At 58.5% G+C, this 19290-nt stretch overlaps 1 protein-coding gene across 1 annotated transcript in view; it reads right to left on the bottom strand.

The window, feature by feature from the left end:
- The window catches only part of GTF2IRD1 (GTF2I repeat domain containing 1), a 101122-nt gene that overhangs the window by 65673 nt on the left and 16159 nt on the right, over positions 1 to 19290 (bottom strand). Inside the window, 2 exon segments of the mRNA XM_036020081.1 lie at positions 2117 to 2258; positions 4769 to 4897. Coding sequence (XP_035875974.1) covers positions 2117 to 2258; positions 4769 to 4891 — 265 coding nt within the window. The 5' untranslated portion in view covers positions 4892 to 4897.

Here is a 19290-nt window from a genome sequence, read left to right as displayed (position 1 = left end):
GCCTCGGAACCAGGGCTCACCGAATGTCTGTTCTACCCGCCCCTTTCTGTGCTCTGACACTAATGCTCTGTGTTAAACAACCAAGGCCCTAGTTTCCACTCTGCTAAGGGGATGACAAGGACCCCACCAGGAGGCTGAGAGGCTGCAAAGAGACAGGTTCCTGCTAGGCTGGGCTAGGGTGGAGGCTGAGTGTCAATGCATCCTTGGGCAGGGAAGGTGCTAGAAACACTGGAGGAAAGGTGATGAGAGGAGGGCCCAGAGGCCCCCTCTCAGCTTGGAGCCTGATCGCCTCCGGGGATCTGTGAAGCTTGAAATAGCCCAGCTGAGCGCCCAGCGCTATAAACAGTGGCTCTGCCTGGCTCCAGGGAGCCAGGTGCACCTTCCTTGGGCCCCAGTCTGACTCCCAGCCTGGCCACCGAGAGGCCACAGACCCTGCCACCATCCACGCTCCCCAGGCCCAGCCCCCCAGCCGAGGGGGCAGGCTCTGAGGGCTGAGTGGGATGCGGAGACTGGCTGGGGGAGCGGCTGGTCCCCACTAATGGTATGTCCAATGCTAGGGGACAGTTTTCCCTAAAATGGCTGATCCTAGGGTCCAGGCCTGGGGTGTGATGAAAACACTAATACCGGTAAGACAAGAGCTGGCGTTCACTAAGTGTGAAGTAGGCACCGGGCACTGTTCTACTGCCAGGTATTAATTCGTTTACTCCTCAGATCGACCTGTGAGGGGGGCAGAACTGCTCTCCCCTTTTACAGAGGGGGAGGCTGAGGTCCGGCAGGTGGCAGGTGGCAGGGTCAGGATGCACCCCCAGGTATCTGACTCCAGGGGCTGCTCTCAACCCAAGAGCTCTGAGTCCCAAATCATGGGACTGAATGCTGATTGAGTGCTAGCCTTGGGCGCTGGGGCCCGGCCCTACCCGTGTAGGACCTAATCCACCAGAAAGGTGAGGGCGGCCTCCCCCCGGGTACTGCCAAGCTGGAGCACCAGGCACAGAGGGAAATTCAGGGCACAGGAAATTTAGGCTGGTGTGGTGTGGGAGCATCCACAGCACAGGTTCAAGGGGGTCAGGGGGCAATGGGGCCTGGGGGGCGCTGGGGAGGTATCTGACAGACAGAAAAGAGAATAAGAACCTTCGGTGTGGGGGCCGGGGGACAGCAAAAGGCAAGGGGAAAAGGGACAGACCAGGCTGGCGAGCTAGCAGTGCAGCACCACACAGCCGGCGTGACTACGAGGAACGCAGGGAGTACAGACGCAGAGGCAGGGCCTGGGGTGGAAGGGGCCCTGAACGCTCGGGTAGCGCTAAAGAGTTGGGGGCTTCAGGGTGACCCCTCTGCCTCGGGGCTTCTGGCTCAAAGCCCTGAACTTGGGTCTCTGCCAAGAGTGACCAGGACCCTCTGGCAGGGCGCCTGGGAGTGCCCACACTGCACCTCCCCGACTTTGAAGGGGTGGAGCAGAGAGGGCATGGGCTTCAGGACCAGAGGCCTGGCCTGGCACCCCGCCTCACTCACTCGTCAGCTACGTCCTTGGGGAAGTGGCTTATGCTCACCGAGCCTCAGCTTCTCATCTGTGAACCAGCGGTAACTGTGCCTTATGCCTGCTGGGAAAAGTAAACAGAGCACCAGCGCAAGGCCTGGCCAGCAGCACGATTGATCGGCTGGCATTTACTGAGCACTTCCTGCGAGCAGCTGGGTGTGTCCTCAGTCACTGCATCCCCACGAACCACCGGGTGGCTCTGAGATTATGTTGCTACGATGACGACAGTGCCTACCTCATAAGGTTGACGCCAGGACAAATGTGAAGGGTGTTGCACGCAGAAGGCACTCAACAAGTGTTAGCTGAACCAATGGGCTCGGCCCCTGTGTCAGAGACGCACAGGAACTGGGCGGCCACACTGGGCCTGTGTCTCCTGTCAACGAGCAGATGGGGCGGGCTGGGTCTGGCGGGCCCCAGGTGCAGTCAGCCAGGCGCCGTCCACCGAGGGGCTGCTGCACAAGTCCAGCTAAAACCGGGGCCGCCCCTGGCAACAACGCCAATCCTGGGCGTCCCCCAACACAGAGTCATCCCGACGCTGCTCTGGGGACACCGTCCCCTGGCCCTCCGGAGCCCCGGGGTACTCACGGCAGAACCTGAGGAAGTCTGACTGCAGCTCCTTCCGCGCGTTCAGGAACAGTCTCCCCTTCTCAGTGCCCACCACGAAGGCGCTCTCGTCATGCACTGCGACACAGGCCACTTCTGCGTTCAGCTTGGAGAGCGCTGAGCACTATGGGGCCGGAGAGGGGGCGGAGCAGGGGACGTGAACTGGGGGAAGGTCCGCCACCCCAGCACAGTTCCGTGCCAGCTCTGGGGGTGGGGGGTGATTTCCTGCCAGCAGCTGCAGGGAGGGGCCGTCCCTCCAACACTCGTCTTAGATTCTGCAATGCGGGTCCATGAATGACCCCCTTCCCCCTGGAGCTGGGCCAAGGTCAGGGGGAGAAGATAAGTTTATGGAGGCTGGAGGAGGACAAAGACACGAGGCCTCTGCCCCTTTCTCCTCCCAGGTCCTCCTTGCTCTGGGGTGGGCTTCCCATGTTAGGCCTGGACCCAGCCTCAGGGCCAATCCTGTTCTGGGCTCTCCAAGTCCCAGGTGAGGAGGAGGTGGGATGGGCCCCAGGAAAACAAAGGCTCAGACGGATCCAGGCTTCGATCCCAGCTCAGCCATTTCCTGAAAGACTGGAGCAGCCATGCCCCTCACTGGTCCCTAGTTTCCAAATCTGTACAATGGAGACAAGCAGCCCAGCTCGAACGGTTTCAATGGGCTTGACTATGGCAATTCCAGGGGGACTGGCTGGCGGAAAAGAATTTAGAGCTGGGGCATCCCATGCAGGTGTCCAGGCAGAGGTGTATTTGTATCCCTGGAGTGGAGGCCGGCAGGCCTACTGCATGGGAAGCCCTAACATAGGGGGCCTTAACCAAGACCATCACCACCTCAGGCCTCTGACCGACCTCACCAGGAAAACCCTGCCTGTAAAACGTGTGGCATGCAGTCAGTGCCCAATAAATGCTGTTTTTTATATGAGTTAGGTAATGCTTTGCTGCCAGTCAGGAAGCCTGGCTTCTAATCACAGCTCTGCAGGGATCTAGACACGCCCTCTCTGGGTCATAACCACACCTCCTGTGCCAGCTCCATCCCGGAGTCGCTCTGGAGAGGAAGTTGGGACACTGCAGGGCCAGCAGGCCTGTCTCCATGGACCCCCTATTGAAGGGGGTTTCGTTTCCTGTTCACCAAGATAAAACAAAAATCTGCCACTCCCTTCCCCCTCTGCAACACGCGGCAGAACATTAACAAATGGGATGCATAGATCTGATTGTTCCCAACAAAGGAGTGGCTGTCAGAGCTGGAGGAGGGCCTTGTTGTGGGGTCACTTCTTAGCTGAAGGAGCTGAGGCCCCATTCACCCCCAGGCACCAAGAATGGGAGCTGTGAGGAAATGCCAGGGGTGGGGGGAGGGTCTGAGATGAGGGGTGGGGTAGGGGGGTGGGAGTGAACAGAGAACACTTGGGCTTCACAGCCCTGCAGACCCTCTGAGGAGCCTGGCCCTGAGCCCTGGAGGATGCCAGAGTTCAGTCACCTCCAAGCAAGCTCCATGCCACCCATGAAGGTCCCTCAGGAAACCCATTAAGGGCCCCAGAGCTGGGATAGCCTGTCTTATTCATGTCACCAGGCTGGCAGTGACAAAGTCATTGGCTCCTCCAAGCTGCAAGGAACCTCTGAAAACCCCTCTGGACCAGTGCCGTCCAAAGAACTTTCTGGCGTGATGGAAAAGTTCTCTTTCTCCACTGTCCAATACTGTGGCCACTAGCACTTGAAATGAGACTAGTGCAACTGAGCAACTGAGTTATTTGCTGTATTTTATGGGGGTTGTCACTGCCCGGGTCAGCTAGACTTCCACCACCACCAAAACCGCACTCTGTAGGACAGAGGGCTGGGCTCCTGCCCGGGGGAGGGGCGCACCCAGCTGGCTTTCCCAGGGGCACCTCCTGTCTCTGGCCCAAATACCACCTGAGCTGCCCTCAAAGCACCCACAGCAGGAACCGTCTGGAAGGAGGTCCTCTGTCCCAGGGGAACTGAAGACTTTGCACCCAAGTCCACTTTAGAAACTGGCCGCACTGTGATTTCAGGCAAGGTACTCCCCACTCTGAACTTCAACTTCACCATCCTAAAAATGCAGATTTTCAAAAAACACCTGCCTACCCTCCATCACAGAACTTTCCCCCAGGAAAAGACTAAAGGAAAACGACATTATTATTTCCTCACGGGGGGGGGGGGTGGGGGGGTGAACTGCTACAAGCCTAGGTGCGTAGGCCGAGGTGCCTGAGGAGTGCTGCATGGAGCCCCGTTTCCCGCCTCAGCCCCAGGACGCAGCCGCAGCCGCAGCTCTGGCTGAACGGTGGAGTTTACAGCTTTCTAACGCATCACCGCCCACACCTGGCCTCCAGGTGCTGTGGGGAAGACCTGTGAGCGCGGCCACAATGGGCCTTGAAAGGCAGGAGATCGTGAGACGAGGACGAGGGGATGAGGGCGGGAGCCAGGCTTGTTCCCCAGCCGGGGTGTTTACAGCCTCAGTCTCACTCCAGCCCCCACCCCGGACACCGGCCCAGGCCGCTGACGCAGTGGGGGCTCTGAGGCTCGGGCGCATGGAGGCTGCTCTCAGAGCCAGAGGAGGGACTCAAGCGCCAATGCCCGGTGATGAAGCTGGTGTCCCTCTCCTCTGGGGCGGGCAGGGGCACTCACCATGGAATCTAAGGCAGACACAAGGCTGGTGATGATCTCGTCTTTGCGGGCGAAGGCGGAGCTCCAGCGGTCAGGCCCGCAGCCATTGGTGGGGACGTCGCAGCGCTTCCCCAGTAAGGCCATGGTCACCTGGAGAGAAAGAGAGGAAGTAGACAGAGGTGGGCATGTGCCACCAGGCGTGGCCCACGTGCTGGGTGCCCACCCCACCCCACCTGGCCTGGCCCCGGACCCCAGAGCTGTCTCTGCTTCCCAGGTGGGGCTGATCAAGGCCTGGCCTTCTCTTCTCCTGAGGTCTCACATGCACGATGGAGCTAGGGCCTCGGCGGGCCTGCACACGCAGCGGATCCCAGGTAGCCTTTACGGATGTGGGCCCAGATGGCAGGATGACTGGGGGGGGTGGGGTGCCCCACAGCACACCCCCCCAACGCCTGCAGCCCCAGAGCTGAGCCCAGAACTGTGACCAGTGTGTCTGGAACCCCACCCATCACCTCTTCCACGCATGCCACTCTACCCACAGCTCTTTCTTGCTCACACATCCACTGTGGCTCTCTCCTACCCCCACTAGTTCTTGACTCAGCTTGGTACTCAAGGTTCCCGGTCTAGACCCCCGTGTTCCGGGTATTCTAAGTGTCACCAGCCCCCAAACGTACCAACATTCTTGTGGCTCCCCAGCTGTCAAGGGCTCCACTCTCCCTGCCCCGAGTGCCTTTCCTGGCTCCTGCGTCACCCACTGACTGCCCACTCCGCTTTCCACTGCGGCCTCTGTCGGGAAGGCTCCCCCACCTCCTGCCTGGTTGGGTCAGGTGCTCTGGCTGGCCTCCCACCTGGTCTGGAGCTCCTCCCTCACAGCTCTGCATCAAGCCACATGCTCCCCTGGGCAAGGCCACTACCCCGAGGCCTCTGGGCCAGTCTACCCCCCGGGTGTCGGAATTCAGCCTCAGAGGTCCAGAGGTTGCTTGTCCCAGACCAGGGTTCCCTTCACACCGGACTCTGTCCCCCTTGTCACAAGGCCCCTGGGGAACAGAGCTGCATCCTCCCCCTTGCTGAGGCCCCCTCGGGCCAGGGCCCCCTCTCAGGAATCCCCCAGGCAGGAAATGGGCCTGCTGCCACCGTCCCCCCAGCCTGGCCCGGGCATCCACCAGATAGAAAGGTCGGCCTCCCTCAGTTCCTGCTCCACCCTGCCCCTCCCTGGCCGCACCCCAGGACCAGGTCCGGGGAGCCCCTCCAGGCCTCCCCAGAGCCAGTGCCCTCCTTTGAGGCAGCTGCCCCCTCACCAGTCCAAGCAAAGGAGAGGGCAGAGGATGGTCGGTGTCCCTCTCTGGGCTCAGCCCCATCTAGTGCCCTGTGCACGGGACTCAGGCACCAGTTCAGGGGAGTGAGCAGCGACCAGGGCCAGAGGGAGCCTGTGAATCCGGCCTCTTTACTTCCAGTTGGTCAGGGTGAGGAGTCTGCACACGTGACCAGGGATGTGGGGGTTAGGGGACAGCACTGGGCGGGTAACAGCTGGGCCTGGCACCAGGAAAGATGCCAAGCCCAGAGTGTCTTCCGTCACTGTAGCTGCCCCTGGACCTTAAGGTCTGAGAAGGGAAGGGTCAGTCTGCTTGTCACTGCAGCACCCCCAGGGCACTGCTCAGGGCCCGACATACAGGATGGACCAAGGCACTGTGGTCCAAACCAAGATCTGGGGCCTTTAAGTGGGTCATGAAATCAGTGACACAGAAAAGCCAATGTCCAAGCGCGTCACACACAACGAGGCGAGAGGCGTCCAACGCCGGTCACACACACACTCAAAGGAGCTGGTTGCGCGTCAGAGCTCAGCTCCGGTCCCATCCCAGCCCCAGCCTGCCGCTGGGCTGTGGGTAAAGACTGGTCTCAGCAACAGGCCAGTCAGCAGCTGGCCGAAATGCAGACTGAGCTCACTTCTAAATGTTTATCAGCCTCCCCAAGGCTGCAGTATTATAAAAGTTCAAAACCCACAGTACTCAGGATGCCGAGGGCTTGACAGACCACAAGGAAGACGTGCTAACGGCCCGAGAGGCAGCCAGGCGCCACGGCAGGGGCCTTCTGGGGCCCGACCAGACGCGAGGGTTGCCTGCCTGTGCACTTGAGAGTCGCTCCCTCCTCTCAGCCACCCCTGCTCACCCGTCCCTTGAACCATTCCCAGAGAGGCCTCTGGCTACCAGCCTCCCAGCTGCGAGCGTCCAAATCAAATCAAGGTGAAGCGGGAGGCACCAGACGGCATTCCAGCCCTGGCCTCCAGACTGTGCCCGTCAGCTGCGGAGGACTCCTAATCCGTTTAGGAAGGACCCAGGGAGTCAGAAAGGGAGGGCTGACGGAGCAAGTGCAAGGACGCTGGGCTGTGGGCCATCCCCTGACTCCTGGTCTTGGCCATCTGGGCTTCCAGGGCTCTCTGTCCTGTGCCAGAACCCAAGGAGGCCCAGCCCTGGGCAGGTGCGTGTGTTCGGGGACGAAGGAGGGAGCTCCTCCTGCAAATGCCCAGCCTCTAAGAGAGGGGTCGGGTCCCTGTGGCTGTGGCTGCAGTGGCCAGGGAGGAGGGCAACAGCGGGGGGCTGGGAGCCATGAGCCATGACCCCTGCACACAGGAGACCCAGACCAGGTCCGCTGGGACCACGTAGGATCAACCACTTAGATGGGCTGGTTCTAAACTGAAAATGAGGGAGGGGAAAAAAACCACCCAATAAAACCAAAAGACTGTAAGGCACAGAGAACACAAAGTACAACACGCAGCTCACCAGGAGGCAAGTGCCCAAGCATAAACAGAAGAAAGTCCCTGGAGAAGGGGAAAGTGAGAACTGAGGCCAGAGCCTGAGCCATCACGCACCGGGAAACGGGGGGACGGAGGACGGGGGCTAAGTGAGGGGTGAGGCTGGAGACGGCTAAGTACTGCTCTGTGGAACCTGGGAGAGACCCGGGAGAGAACATCAGAAGTGACTCCATGGGTGATGGGCAGCTGGCTCCTGCCCTGGGGCAAAGTGGCCAGGAAGCCCTCAGAGACCAGGGACTTCCAGCCACCCTTGGGCTCCTGGGTAGGCAAGGTCTACAAGGGCCAAGAGGCAGGCAGGGAGACCAGGAGCACCCTCTCTGTCCTCAAACACCTCCAGAAGCTGCCACGGTGCCACATACCTGGTTTTCCTCCCACCTCCTGGCATGACTGGCAAACACTCCTGGGTCCTGGGCCCTCTCCCCTCCCTGCCCAACACCCTGCCTCACTGCTAGGCAGTTGGTTGGCTTTAAATAACACCTACGTGCTGGTGACTCTCAATTGCTCTCTCCCCTCCTCTGCTGAGACGCCACCTCCCGCCTGCCTCCTGCATTATTCTTCCACGTTGAACCAGCAGCTCGAAGGGGACACAGTCCCGTGTTTCTCGCTCAGATCTGTTTCTCTCCGGCCGCCCGCTCAGGGTACTCAGGGTGCCCAGGCTGACACTGAGGCCTCATCCCAGAGTCCCTTCTCTGTCATTTATAAAGCAGCCTCCAGAGCACACTTACATCTGTCCACGCCTCGTCACCTGCCCACCCAGGGCGCCATCCTCGCTTGCCCACACCGGGCAGCGATTCCTCACCCGATTCCCTGCCTCTCTGTGTGCCCCCACCCGATCCTTCATGCAAACAGCAGCCGCATAAATCCCATGTTGCTCTCCTGCTCAGAAGCTTCTGGTGGTCTCCCCAGTGTAGGCAGAATGGAAAGCAACACTCCCTCGGCTACAGGTCCCCGGTGACCTGGGCCACCCAGGGCCTCTGACACGAGGTTCCTCCCTGGGGGAAGGCTGTTCCAGGTTTCCACCTCCTCCCGCTCACTGCCTCCTTTGCTCCCCCATGCCTCGGCCGATCACCAGCTCCTTGGAGCCTTCCTTGACCATGGGGCCACACGGGCAGTCCCCACCCCATACACTCACTCCCCGTGTCTTCTTTTATCTTCTCCGTGGATCTGAAGTCGCCTGTCCGTGGGCTTCCTGCCTGGCTTCCCCCAACTAGAACGTGAGCTCTGGGAGGCCGGGGACCGTGCCTCTCGGGTAACCCGTGTCCCCACTGTCTCAAACTCTACTTGGGTTTTCCCAGGCGCTCAACAAGCATTCAGGAACTAGCGAGTGTGACAGTCAGCCCCTTCAGGTGGGAGCCAGGATGTCTGCAAGCTATAAGCAGAGTGTGTGACAACTTCCAGCTTGCCTGGCTCTCCAAACACACGAGGCACTGCGGGAGGCCGCAGCTCTGGGTGGAGTTAGGTCACGGAGGGGCAGTCCTGGAACTGAAAGGGAGGGAGGCTTCTGGGCCAGACAGGTGTCCCCAACAGGTGCTCTCCCAAGTACGGTCCCAGGACCCACAGCACTAGCAACACCTAGACACCTGGCAGAATGTCTGGGGTGAAGCATCACTGTGTGAGCTGCCTTCTGTCACACTCAGCCAGGCTGACTGACTCGCCCTGGTTCACCCGGAACTTTCCGGGGGTTAGCCCAGAAACGCCCTAGCCCCGGGCAAAGCAGGACGGGGTCGGTCAGCCCACAACACAGGGACCAGCAGGGCCAGGAGCCCAAACGCCCTCTCAGCCTCTGAGAACAAGGGCTGACACCAAAAGGGAAGACAAAGTGACAGACATTCGGTCCTGCCTTCAGGTCCGAAATAGTCAATTTCACTTAGTAAGGTGAGAGATGGGGCTGGGAGGGCTCCTCGAGGAAGGGGACAAAGAGAGGGGGCCTCCCAAAGCAGGGGGAAGGACCACTTGATCCAGGGAGGTCACGGGAGGCAGCTACTCCCTTGATGAGTCTGAAGGTCCAGCGTGGGCCAGAGAGGACAGAGCCCCCGAATGCAGAGCTGCATCACGCGGAGAGAAGATCCCAGGTTCCTGGCCTGCGGGAGCACTGCTATGTGAAACTGTCCCCACCACTCAGCTTCCTAGTCTTGCTTGCCCATCTGCGGGGGAGGCAAGCAGGTAGCACAGGTGCTGCCAACACCTGCCAGTCCAATCCCCAGGCTCCTGGGCCCCAGGAGCCCTGAGGCAACAGGTCCACAGTGGGGCCCAGAACAAATGTATTTTTGAGTTCCCAGGGGGTCCTGACATGTAGCCAGGTACAGCCTGCTCCCTGAGGACGTTTCCAGCTGCAACACCCTGACTCCAGTTCCCTCAGCTCTGCCCGCCTGCCTCCTCCCTCCCTTGTCAGGATTCCTTCTCTAGACAGTGGCAGCTTTGCTGGGACTGAGAGCTGGAGGCCAGCCCGGTCCCTGGGCAAAAGACTAGCCAAGAGCTTGTGTCTGTGCCTGAGTCACTGCTGCCACCACCCAAGGCAGGCCTGCCTGCAGGTGGGAGGCACCCACAGAGGCCGGGCCCAGAAAGCTCACTCCAGGCGGCCCTGGGGCCAGGGCAAGGGGACATCATTTCAGCCAGGCTTCTGATCCCAAACACCCTGCACTGGGTGCTCCGGGCCAGCTGAGAGGCTGAGGGGAGGTGTCCTTCAGCCTGTCCTTTCCGCTGCCCATGGCCTGGATGCCTGGGGGGACAGGTGCTTGCTCTGGTGAGTACCCGACCACCCCCCAGTGACATGTGACCCCACAGAAGTGAATGGGGCTGATGGGGTCAGAGGTGGGAAGGGGGTACATGCCAAAAATTAGGGCTACAGAGGAACCTCCCAGCTTGGCCCATTAAAAAACTCCCTTTTGCCCACCCACCATCCCAGAGGCTGCCTTCATCCAGGGGTTCGACACCCTCACCCCCTTCCCTCCTTGTCCTGCTTCCACTGCCAGCTCCTTCCTCCTTTCCCAGGCTGGACGGCCACCCTCACGCCAGCCAACCACGGCTGCCTGCCAGGCGCCCCTGCATGGGGCCTCGACCTCCCCTCGGAGGCAACCACCCTGTTTCCAAGCATTGTGACACCCATGACCTCCATCCGGGGAGCATGGAAGGGTGGAGGGGACCGCACCCATTTTAAGGGTAAAGATACCAAGACCCAGAGGCAGGACATTCTAAAGCAAACTATGTGACAAAACCAGCATGAGATTTGGACTCTATGACTCACTCCTAATTCAGGGGCTAATCGTGGAACCCCAGGTGCAGTGGACAGGCCAGCTGGGCAGCTGACGAGACCCGTGGGGCTGGCCGTGTTCCTGGCTGGAGGCAGAGGGGACCCGAGGCAGGGTCTGCGCATGTGATGGTGGGGGCCCGGGGCCACCCCTTCACACCACGAGCGCAGGGGCTCAGAGACGCACTCACAGATGCACAAAAAAGGGCCCAAGAGCAAGCGCCAAGGGTGGGCTTGGCCACCATTCCCTCTGCGGGGGCTCCACAGATGGAGGGAGGGAGGGAAGGGGCGCCCAGGCTGTTTCCTGGGCATCCAGGACCGGCCGAGCCCCCGGTATACAGGTAATTCTCACAACCAACCTCACGTTCCAGAGGACTCGAAGGCTCGTGCCCCTGCCCAAAGGCCCCAGAGCCAGGATGTGGCAAAGCCAGGAGATGAACCCAGATCTTGCCAACTGAACCCATGCTCCTTCTACCCCATGACAAAGCCTTCAGCCTCTGCCCTCTGGAGCAGCCACCTATCAGTGGGCTCAGCCGGCTGGAGTGAGAGGGGACCTCAGCTAGCACTCTGCTTCCCTGCCCGTGGGGCCCCAGGGCCGGAGCAGTGAGGAGACCCCCAGAAGGGTCCTTCTCCTCCCTGGGCCTGAGGGCAAAGGGCTTGTACTCCGAGCCCAAAGATATGCCTCTGGAAGATGCCTTCCCTAGCCAGTGGCCCAAATGGGAACCCAGACCCTGCCCCTTGAGTCTCCAGGCCCCTGAACATGACTGTCTTCTGGCTCCTGGGTCTTAGCACCTTCATGGCCTTTGTAAGAGACACTCCTCTCCTTGCCTGGCTCACTCTTAGCTTCTGCAGGCATGAAGGTGCCTCCTGTCCTGACCCTCCAGGGGTCTGCCGCCCCCAGCTGGGCTCCCACGACTCCTCCTTCCCTCCACCCTTGCCACTCTTCCTCTGCCAAGAGGCAGTGGTACCTGGGCCCCCACGAGACCACCAGGTCCTCTGTGCTTCCTGGGTCTGCCTGGTACCAGGCTGGTATACAGAACTGGGCCTGGAGGGGCGTCTGAGGGGAGGGGCAGGTTTGAAAGAATCAGGAGATGTGAAGAAGGTGGGCGGGTGAGGAGGGGGCACCATGGACAGCGGGGGAAGCACAGACTGAGGCATGAGCAGGCATGATGTGGTGTGGGTTCCTCACCGAGGCTAGAGGGGAGCTGGCACAGACCCCTGGAAAGCTTTGGACACAAACCGTGGGCAGACCCTGGGACTGTCCAGCAGGAAACACCCGGCACCATGGCCCCCAGGCTGGGCCTGCACCTCAGAGGCCCCGCTCCAGCCCTCCTCCAAGGGGCAGGCAGCCTCAGGCCCAGGAAGACTCGCCCCACTGGGGCCCACACCTGTGCCAGGCCATCACTGGGTACTCAGGCCCCCAGAAACCTCTGGGCAAACAAATCCCCATTCTGGGTCCCTGGGGCCTCTTCTCTGGTGTGTCCTCCCACAGTGGCTTTAAATATGACGCAAACTCTGATACCTGTCCCATCAAGTGGTGACGTGCCATCCCCCTCCTCTTGAATATGGGCCCTAACACCTTGCTTCTCACCCACAGAGTGCTCAGAAGTGCTGCCACATGACCTCCAGGGCCAGGTCCCAAAAGGCACTAGGCTTCTCCGAGCTTCTCCCTGTGCGCACACCACTGGAGCGGTGAGCCAATGAGCGAGAAGCCTGACCATCGTGACGACGCTGTGCTGCAGAGGCCAAGTGGATCTCCACGTGCCTGGCTCTTCCCCAGACCGGCTATCTGGCCAGCAAGAAAGTCTTTGAGATGACCCCAGCCCCAGCCATCCTTTTTTAAGATTTTACTTATTTATTTTTAGAGAGAGGGGACAAAAGGGAGAGAAACATCAATGTGCAAGAGAAACATCGATCAATTGCCTCTCACATACCCCCAACTGGGGACCTGACCCACACAACCCAGGCATGTGCCCTGACCGGGAACTGACCCGGCGACCTTTCTATTTGCAGGCCAGGGCTCAATCCACCGAGCTACACCAGCCAGGGCTCCAACTGTCTTTCGACTGCAACTGTAGGGCAGACCTTGAGAAAGAACCACCCAGCTGAGCCCAGTCAAGTTCCAACTGTGAGAGATTAACATGAGAAATGACAGTTGTTTGACGTTGCTAAATTTGGGGCTACTTGTTACACAGTGATAGATAACTGATACACCCTGAGGACAGGCCATGTGGATGTGGTGTGCCCCCAAGGGGCAGCTGTTTAGAAGGGAGGATGGAGCCTGGAGCTACGTTTGGGGTGTCCAAAGGTATGCACACAGAGTGGGGGAGAGCTGAGATAGGCCAGCTGGGAATCCCCATTCACCCTCCTCTTCCTCACCAGCATATACTATAGGAGAGCCCATCTACAAGAATGGCTGCTCAAATTTGCCTTTAGGGACTTCTGACAGGCCCAAAAGTAGACCCCAAAAGACATTCACACCCTAATCCCCTGGAGCCTGAAATGTCACCTTTATGGAAAAGTCACTTTTGCAGATGTGATAACATTACGGCCACGGGACCAGAAGATGATCCTACATACTCAGGTGGGACTCAAGTGCCATCACACGTCTCCTTTCCAGGAGGCTGAGGGGGATCTGACACACGCAGGAGAGGAGGCCAGCTGAAGACGGGGCAGAGAGGGACCTGGAGAGGCCAGCTGTGAAAACCGGAGCAATGCAGCCACGAGCCAAAGGATGCTGGTGGCCACCTGACACTGAAAGGGGCAAGGGTCAGGTTCTCCCAGGAACCCCTGGCTGGACCACGGCCCTGCTGATGCCTTGAATCGACTGAGCAGCACAGATTTTGTTCTGGCCTCCAGAATTGTGAGAGTAAGTTTTGGGTGTTTTAAGGTACAAAGTTTGCGGTAATTTGTCACAGCAGCCTCAGGAAATGAGCCCAGGAGCCCTCCACTCCCTGCACCCCACTCACAAATCCTGGTCCACATCCTCATCATCTGGATGCACAGGCCTCAGCTCAGACCCCCACGAAGCTCAGGCCTGGGTTTGCCAAAATGTTCTCTAATCCTTTCCCCATTGGGAACCCCAGAACCACCTCTGGAAAGAGCTGGAATTTTCCGGATGCCAGGGGAGCACCTCTGACTCAATCTCCCTCCCCTGTGTACCAGCTGGGTGCTGGGGCTGGTGAAAAAATACACTCAACCATGCAAAAGGCAAGCACACACACCACCCAAACACGGCCCCCGCACCAGCCGCTGCCATATGCTTGTGTTTCTTGAAAAAGGAGCTTGAGAGAACAAACAAAAAGAAATTTCCCCTCCTGGGGGCGGGGCAGGGGCATCCCTCCTCTCCAGAAGCCCCACCCCCACTGGACACACCATCTCCTGTCTCAGGACCCCTCCGTGGGGATGGAATAGCCTGGGCCCTAATTCCTGCCCCCTCCCCACTGTCCACCCATCGCTGCAGCTGGCAGAGAACGAAGCAGACCGCAGGGCAGCTCAAGGGGCTCTGAAACAAGCCACAGTGCAACGGATGGCAACCCAGACTTGTGGTCAACAACACAATGAGTCCAAACCCCGCTCTGACTCTAAGTGCTTTCCCCGGTCCCTGCTGACAGAGTCCCCCTTGTGTACTCATCTACGGGCTGCCGCAAATCCTGGTGACCCTCCAAGGCTTAGCTCAAGGCAAGCCCATCATCCCCTCACCTGGGGCTGGTGTAAGGAGAAGCAGGTAGCCCAGTTCCGGCCACGGAGACCCAAGGGCCTTCCAGGAGTTTCTCTGGCTCTTAGGGACTCAAACCATGGATGTCCCCCTTCCCCTGATGTGACACCCCCAACCACGACTGCACCTGAGGACAGGAGGGGCCAGCCCAGGAAGGGCGGCCAGCACGTGCAGGGACAGCAGCGCGGACGTGTGGGAGAAGGCGGCCCATCGCGGACCCGGCTCCGCCGCCTCTGGGCTTCGGGCTGGATAACAAAAGTCCATCCTGCTTAGGCTACTTTTAGTGGAAGTTCCTTTTCCTTGCAGCTGTATATACAGGTAACAATTCAGCATGCTGAACATCACACTTTTTAAAAGATTTCTTTTTCAAAGCATCCTAGTTAAGTCAGACTTCACCGGCTATAAAGTCACCCATCCGTTCTTGTCTCCCGGTCTACTCTGTAACGGACCAAAACCCCCTTTCCAGTTGGTGGCTGCAGAGTGCACATCCCGGTACACTCCACTTGCCAACCTGCCCACAGCGAGAATCTAGCATTCAGCAGCAGACGCCGTCGCTGGTTCAACCCCCATTCGGCCCTGCTCCCCTGCCCACAGGGCAGGCACTGGCTGCCCCTTTAGGCCACAATGACCAAAGCCACTGCCGAGGGCGGAAGAGCCAGGGAACAGAGGTGCCGGCCCTGGTGATGTCCCTGAGCAGCCAGCCCAGGGCTGGACTGCCCACCTCCCGACTTCCCTTCACAGGAGAACACTAACCCTCGCTGCTCCAGGCTCTGCTTGTCGGGTCACTTACAGCTGAACACATCCCTAACGGCGACAGATTCCGCAGCAGGCATTTTCAAATTCAGATTCACTTTACCGTAGTTCATTGGTCTGTCAAATTCCTTCTGAGATAAGGTGGGATATAAATAAATAAGAACAAATCGATCCACTAGCCTTTCAAGAGCCCTGGTGCTGGGCACCATTCAAGGAGACAAAAGTCCTGCCTTCCTGAGAACCGGTTTAATGAGCGTTATTTAATCTCCCCCAACTCTGCTTTCCTCACGTGTCAAATGGGGCTGACCAGACCCACCTCACTGCACGGGGCGGTTAAATGTTAGCTGCAGTGGAATCTGTTCTTAAAGACCTCAGTCTCCAAGACTTCCCTGGTAAACATCACTGTCCCTCAATTCCTGCCATGGAGGAAAGTTTGTCCCAGCATCAGATCTGTGTTTCTTCTGCCACAACCCTCATCTGCTTCCTCCTAGTGGTGCATCTGGAGCCACAGAGGGTGCCCGGGTATGCTTCCCTCTGCCATGATCCTCCACCCTCAGCCACCCCAGCTCCCAGCCCTCGGACGGTCAGAGGCGTTAGGAGGCAGGAGGGCCCCCACTGCGCCCCTCACATGCACCCAAGGCCAGAGACGTCTCAGCAGGACGCGGATGGGTAGACTCGAGCACTGGGGAACGGGTTGAAAGAGGTGACTTCTCAGTTCCACTCCAGGTTTGAGGTCTTATGTTAAAGCAATGTTGATAATAAAGTAGTAAGTCCCCAAAAGATATTGTACACCCAAGTTCATACCAGCATTATTTGCAATAACCAAATGGCGGGAGCAACTCAAGTGTCCATCCACAGATGCATGGATCGGAGAATGTGGCACACACACACGATGGAGTATTAGTCAGCTTTCAAAAGAAGGAAAAACCTGCAACATGAACGAACCTTGACAAGATTATGCTACGTGAAATGAGCCAGTGACAAAGGACAGATGCTTATGATTCCCTTGTATGAGGTACCTAGAATGCTCAAATGCAGAGACGGAAAGTAGAACAGAAGCTGCCAGGGGTGGCAAAGGGGAAAGAGGGAGACAGTGTTCAGTTTGTACAGTCGCAGCTTGGGAAGATGGAAACAGCTCTGGGGATGGATCACACAACGAGATGAATGAACCCAACACTTCTGAACTGTGCACTTAACGGTGATGAAGATGGTCAATTTTATGGGATGGGTATTTTACCACAATTTAAAAATAACAGTAACAGTAGCTGCTACCTTTTCCCGAGTGCTTTCGAGTGGCACCTGCCACGCCAGGCCTGGTGATGCATGTCACCTCCCCATCCCAGACCCCAGGACCGGCCCCTGAAGTCCGTTTACTTAGTGAAGTCCACACTAAGTCTGGGTCCGTTTACACTGTGCTGGTAGGAGCTTCAGGGACACAGGCTTTGGCTCAACCCCAGGAGACGCTTCCCAGGGGCGGCTGTCCCCAAATGAAAGAACAGGCTGCCTCACAGGTCATTGGTCCCCCATCCCTGGGGATTTTCAAAGTGGCAATCACCCAAGTGTTAAGACCTTTTAAGGAGGGTCTGCACTCCCTTCTAAAGGAGACTGGACTACCTGCAAGAGTCCTTCCACCAATCACATGGCCTGGGGGTAAGGTGGCAGAGGTCAAGGACAGTGTAGTTCGCTTAATGCAGAAAGTGAGGCAAGATGATAAACAGGATTCCAAGGGCAATCTTGCACCACTGCAGAAAATAAACTCTTAGTGCTTCTAAGGATACATTTAGCATCGTGGCACTCAGAGCCGCATGGACTGACCCCTCGTCGGGCCACCTCCATGTGCACCTGGGAACACGGAGGCGAGGCCCAGCGGGGAGGACTGCAGCCCAGATGGGCACGCCCAGCGCAGGCTCACAACGGCTGTGCCCGTTATAGGTTCCTTCCTATTCACCAGAGCAGGTCCTCGAAGGGAACAAACTTTAATTTCTTTGAAAATGGGCAGTAACTCAGACGGCATTCTGCTTTCAGTGCAGTGCCCACGAATCTGCTTCTACTGTGTTCTCCCTGGTGCCTGATCTGTTGAAAAGGACACCAGACACATAAACACCCCACACCTATGTGCACCCCCATGGCGTCTCTCGAATATGATGAGAGGACCCAGGTGCAGAGGGCCACGCTGCCGGGTTCTGTCTGTGCACAGTTCAAACACGGGCGGGTCCGAAGTCAGGGTGGCGGTGGTGTTGGGGGGGCAGGAAAGGGGCTCTGAGGGGCCAGGAACGTTCGTTTCTTGATCTGAGTGCTGGTTACCTGGGTTATTTGGCTTCTAAAATGTATTGGCTGTTGACTTATAATAAATAACATTTTCTCCTCGACAAAGTTTAAAGCGCCATCAGGGGCCAGGATTCCCCAGTCAGGCACCAACGGGAGAGTCGCCTCGACAGGTCTCGACAGGCTTACCCAAGCTCCTGCCCTTCGACCCAGCACTGCCATGATTGGTGCCCCCTGAGAGAATCGTCCGAAACACGGGGATGAGCTCGCCAGGCGGCGCACCCACACAGGCCGCACACGAGTGAACGGTGCACACAGAGAGGAGACTGTGGGCACTCCGAGCACCCCGGGGCCGAAACCGCCACTGCACCCGCGGCTGACCTCAGGCTCGTGGAGGCGCCTGGGACGCAGACTCCCGACAGCCCCTCAGTGCGCTGGGCCGTGAGGGGCTTCTCTTTCCTTTACCTGTCCAGCTTCTGGAAGTTATCTGAGAAGGAGGTATCACTCTTGCCATTTGGAAAGAAATAACAGAGACCTCACTCTTAGCAAAAAAATTAAAAGTAACCAACTAGCCCACACAGCTGCCCCAAGCCCAGGGCAGGAAATCGGCCCCAGGCAGGTGAAGGGCAGAACAGGCCTGGTGCTGCTTCCCGGGCCGGCAGGGCTGAGGCCTGGCGGGGGGCAGAGCCAGCTCCTTTTCCCCAGGTCGGGACTCCTGAAGGCTTTATCCCTCTCGGGTGGAGAAGGGGCTCATGAAGGGGGGCTGTCTCCTCTCAGAGCGGGCCCCCCAGGACCAGGCCAGGGCCACGCCTGCACTCTGGATGCTAAGACAAGGAAGGGCACCCTCAAAGTCAGGTTTTTTCTCTGCTGTCCCAAAGCAGGCGGGTGGGGTGCTGTGGCAGCACGGGGTGCCCTGGCTCCAGTGGGCAGAGGCTCGCTGGGGTCAGATTTCCACCCCTTTATTTAAAGCCCTGGTCCAGCTCCTGGAGGACAGGCAGGGGCAGCCGCCGCCTGCGTGACCAGGATGAGAAATCGCAATCCTGACTGGGCCTGCGTGCCTATGGCAACTGGCGGCGTGGCCTTGGAGACTAATCTCTGGGCTGCCAGCCAGCAGGGGCCTCTCCAGGCAGGGCGGTGCTCCCAGCTGAGATGTGGCTGAGGACTGGGACCAGCCCCTCTGCCCTCTGAAGAGGGGGCATCTGACCTTGCAGTGGGGCCCCTGGCTAGACTCGAAACACACCAGTTCCCACAGCCCCTGCCACTGTGCCCCCTGCCAGCAACTCGTGGTCACACATTGTGGGGACATGGCCACACACACACACACACACACACAGCAACACCATCACACTTCATCCTTCACAGCACTGGGACAGAGAGCAGGTGCTCCTGTCCTTGACGGAGTCCCAGGCTGGGAGCAGAGGGGACAATTACAATAAAATGGGCTATGAGGAAAAAATAAAAAGATTAAAGCACAGCATGACACATCTCGATTTGAGTGGTGCTTATGTGGGTGTACACACAGGTTAAAAAGTCACTGTGCTGGGCACTTCAGATGTACACATTTTACTGTGAGGAAATTATACTTCCATTAAAAATAAAAATAAGAATAAGTGACATACAAGCACTGGATGGCAGGTGGGGAAGTCAGGGGAGGCTCCTTGGAGGAGGTGACACTGAAGTCAAGTGGAATATGATTCCACAACGGAGACATTTGCAGGGGGGGAGCAGGGCCAGGGAGTTGTGCCCAAACATTG

This window comes from Phyllostomus discolor, chromosome 3 (assembly GCF_004126475.2).
Source record: "Phyllostomus discolor isolate MPI-MPIP mPhyDis1 chromosome 3, mPhyDis1.pri.v3, whole genome shotgun sequence".
Taxonomy (NCBI): domain Eukaryota; kingdom Metazoa; phylum Chordata; class Mammalia; order Chiroptera; family Phyllostomidae; genus Phyllostomus; species Phyllostomus discolor.
The sequence above is the reverse complement of the archived record's forward strand: the minus strand, read 5'-3'. Positions and strand labels throughout refer to the sequence as shown.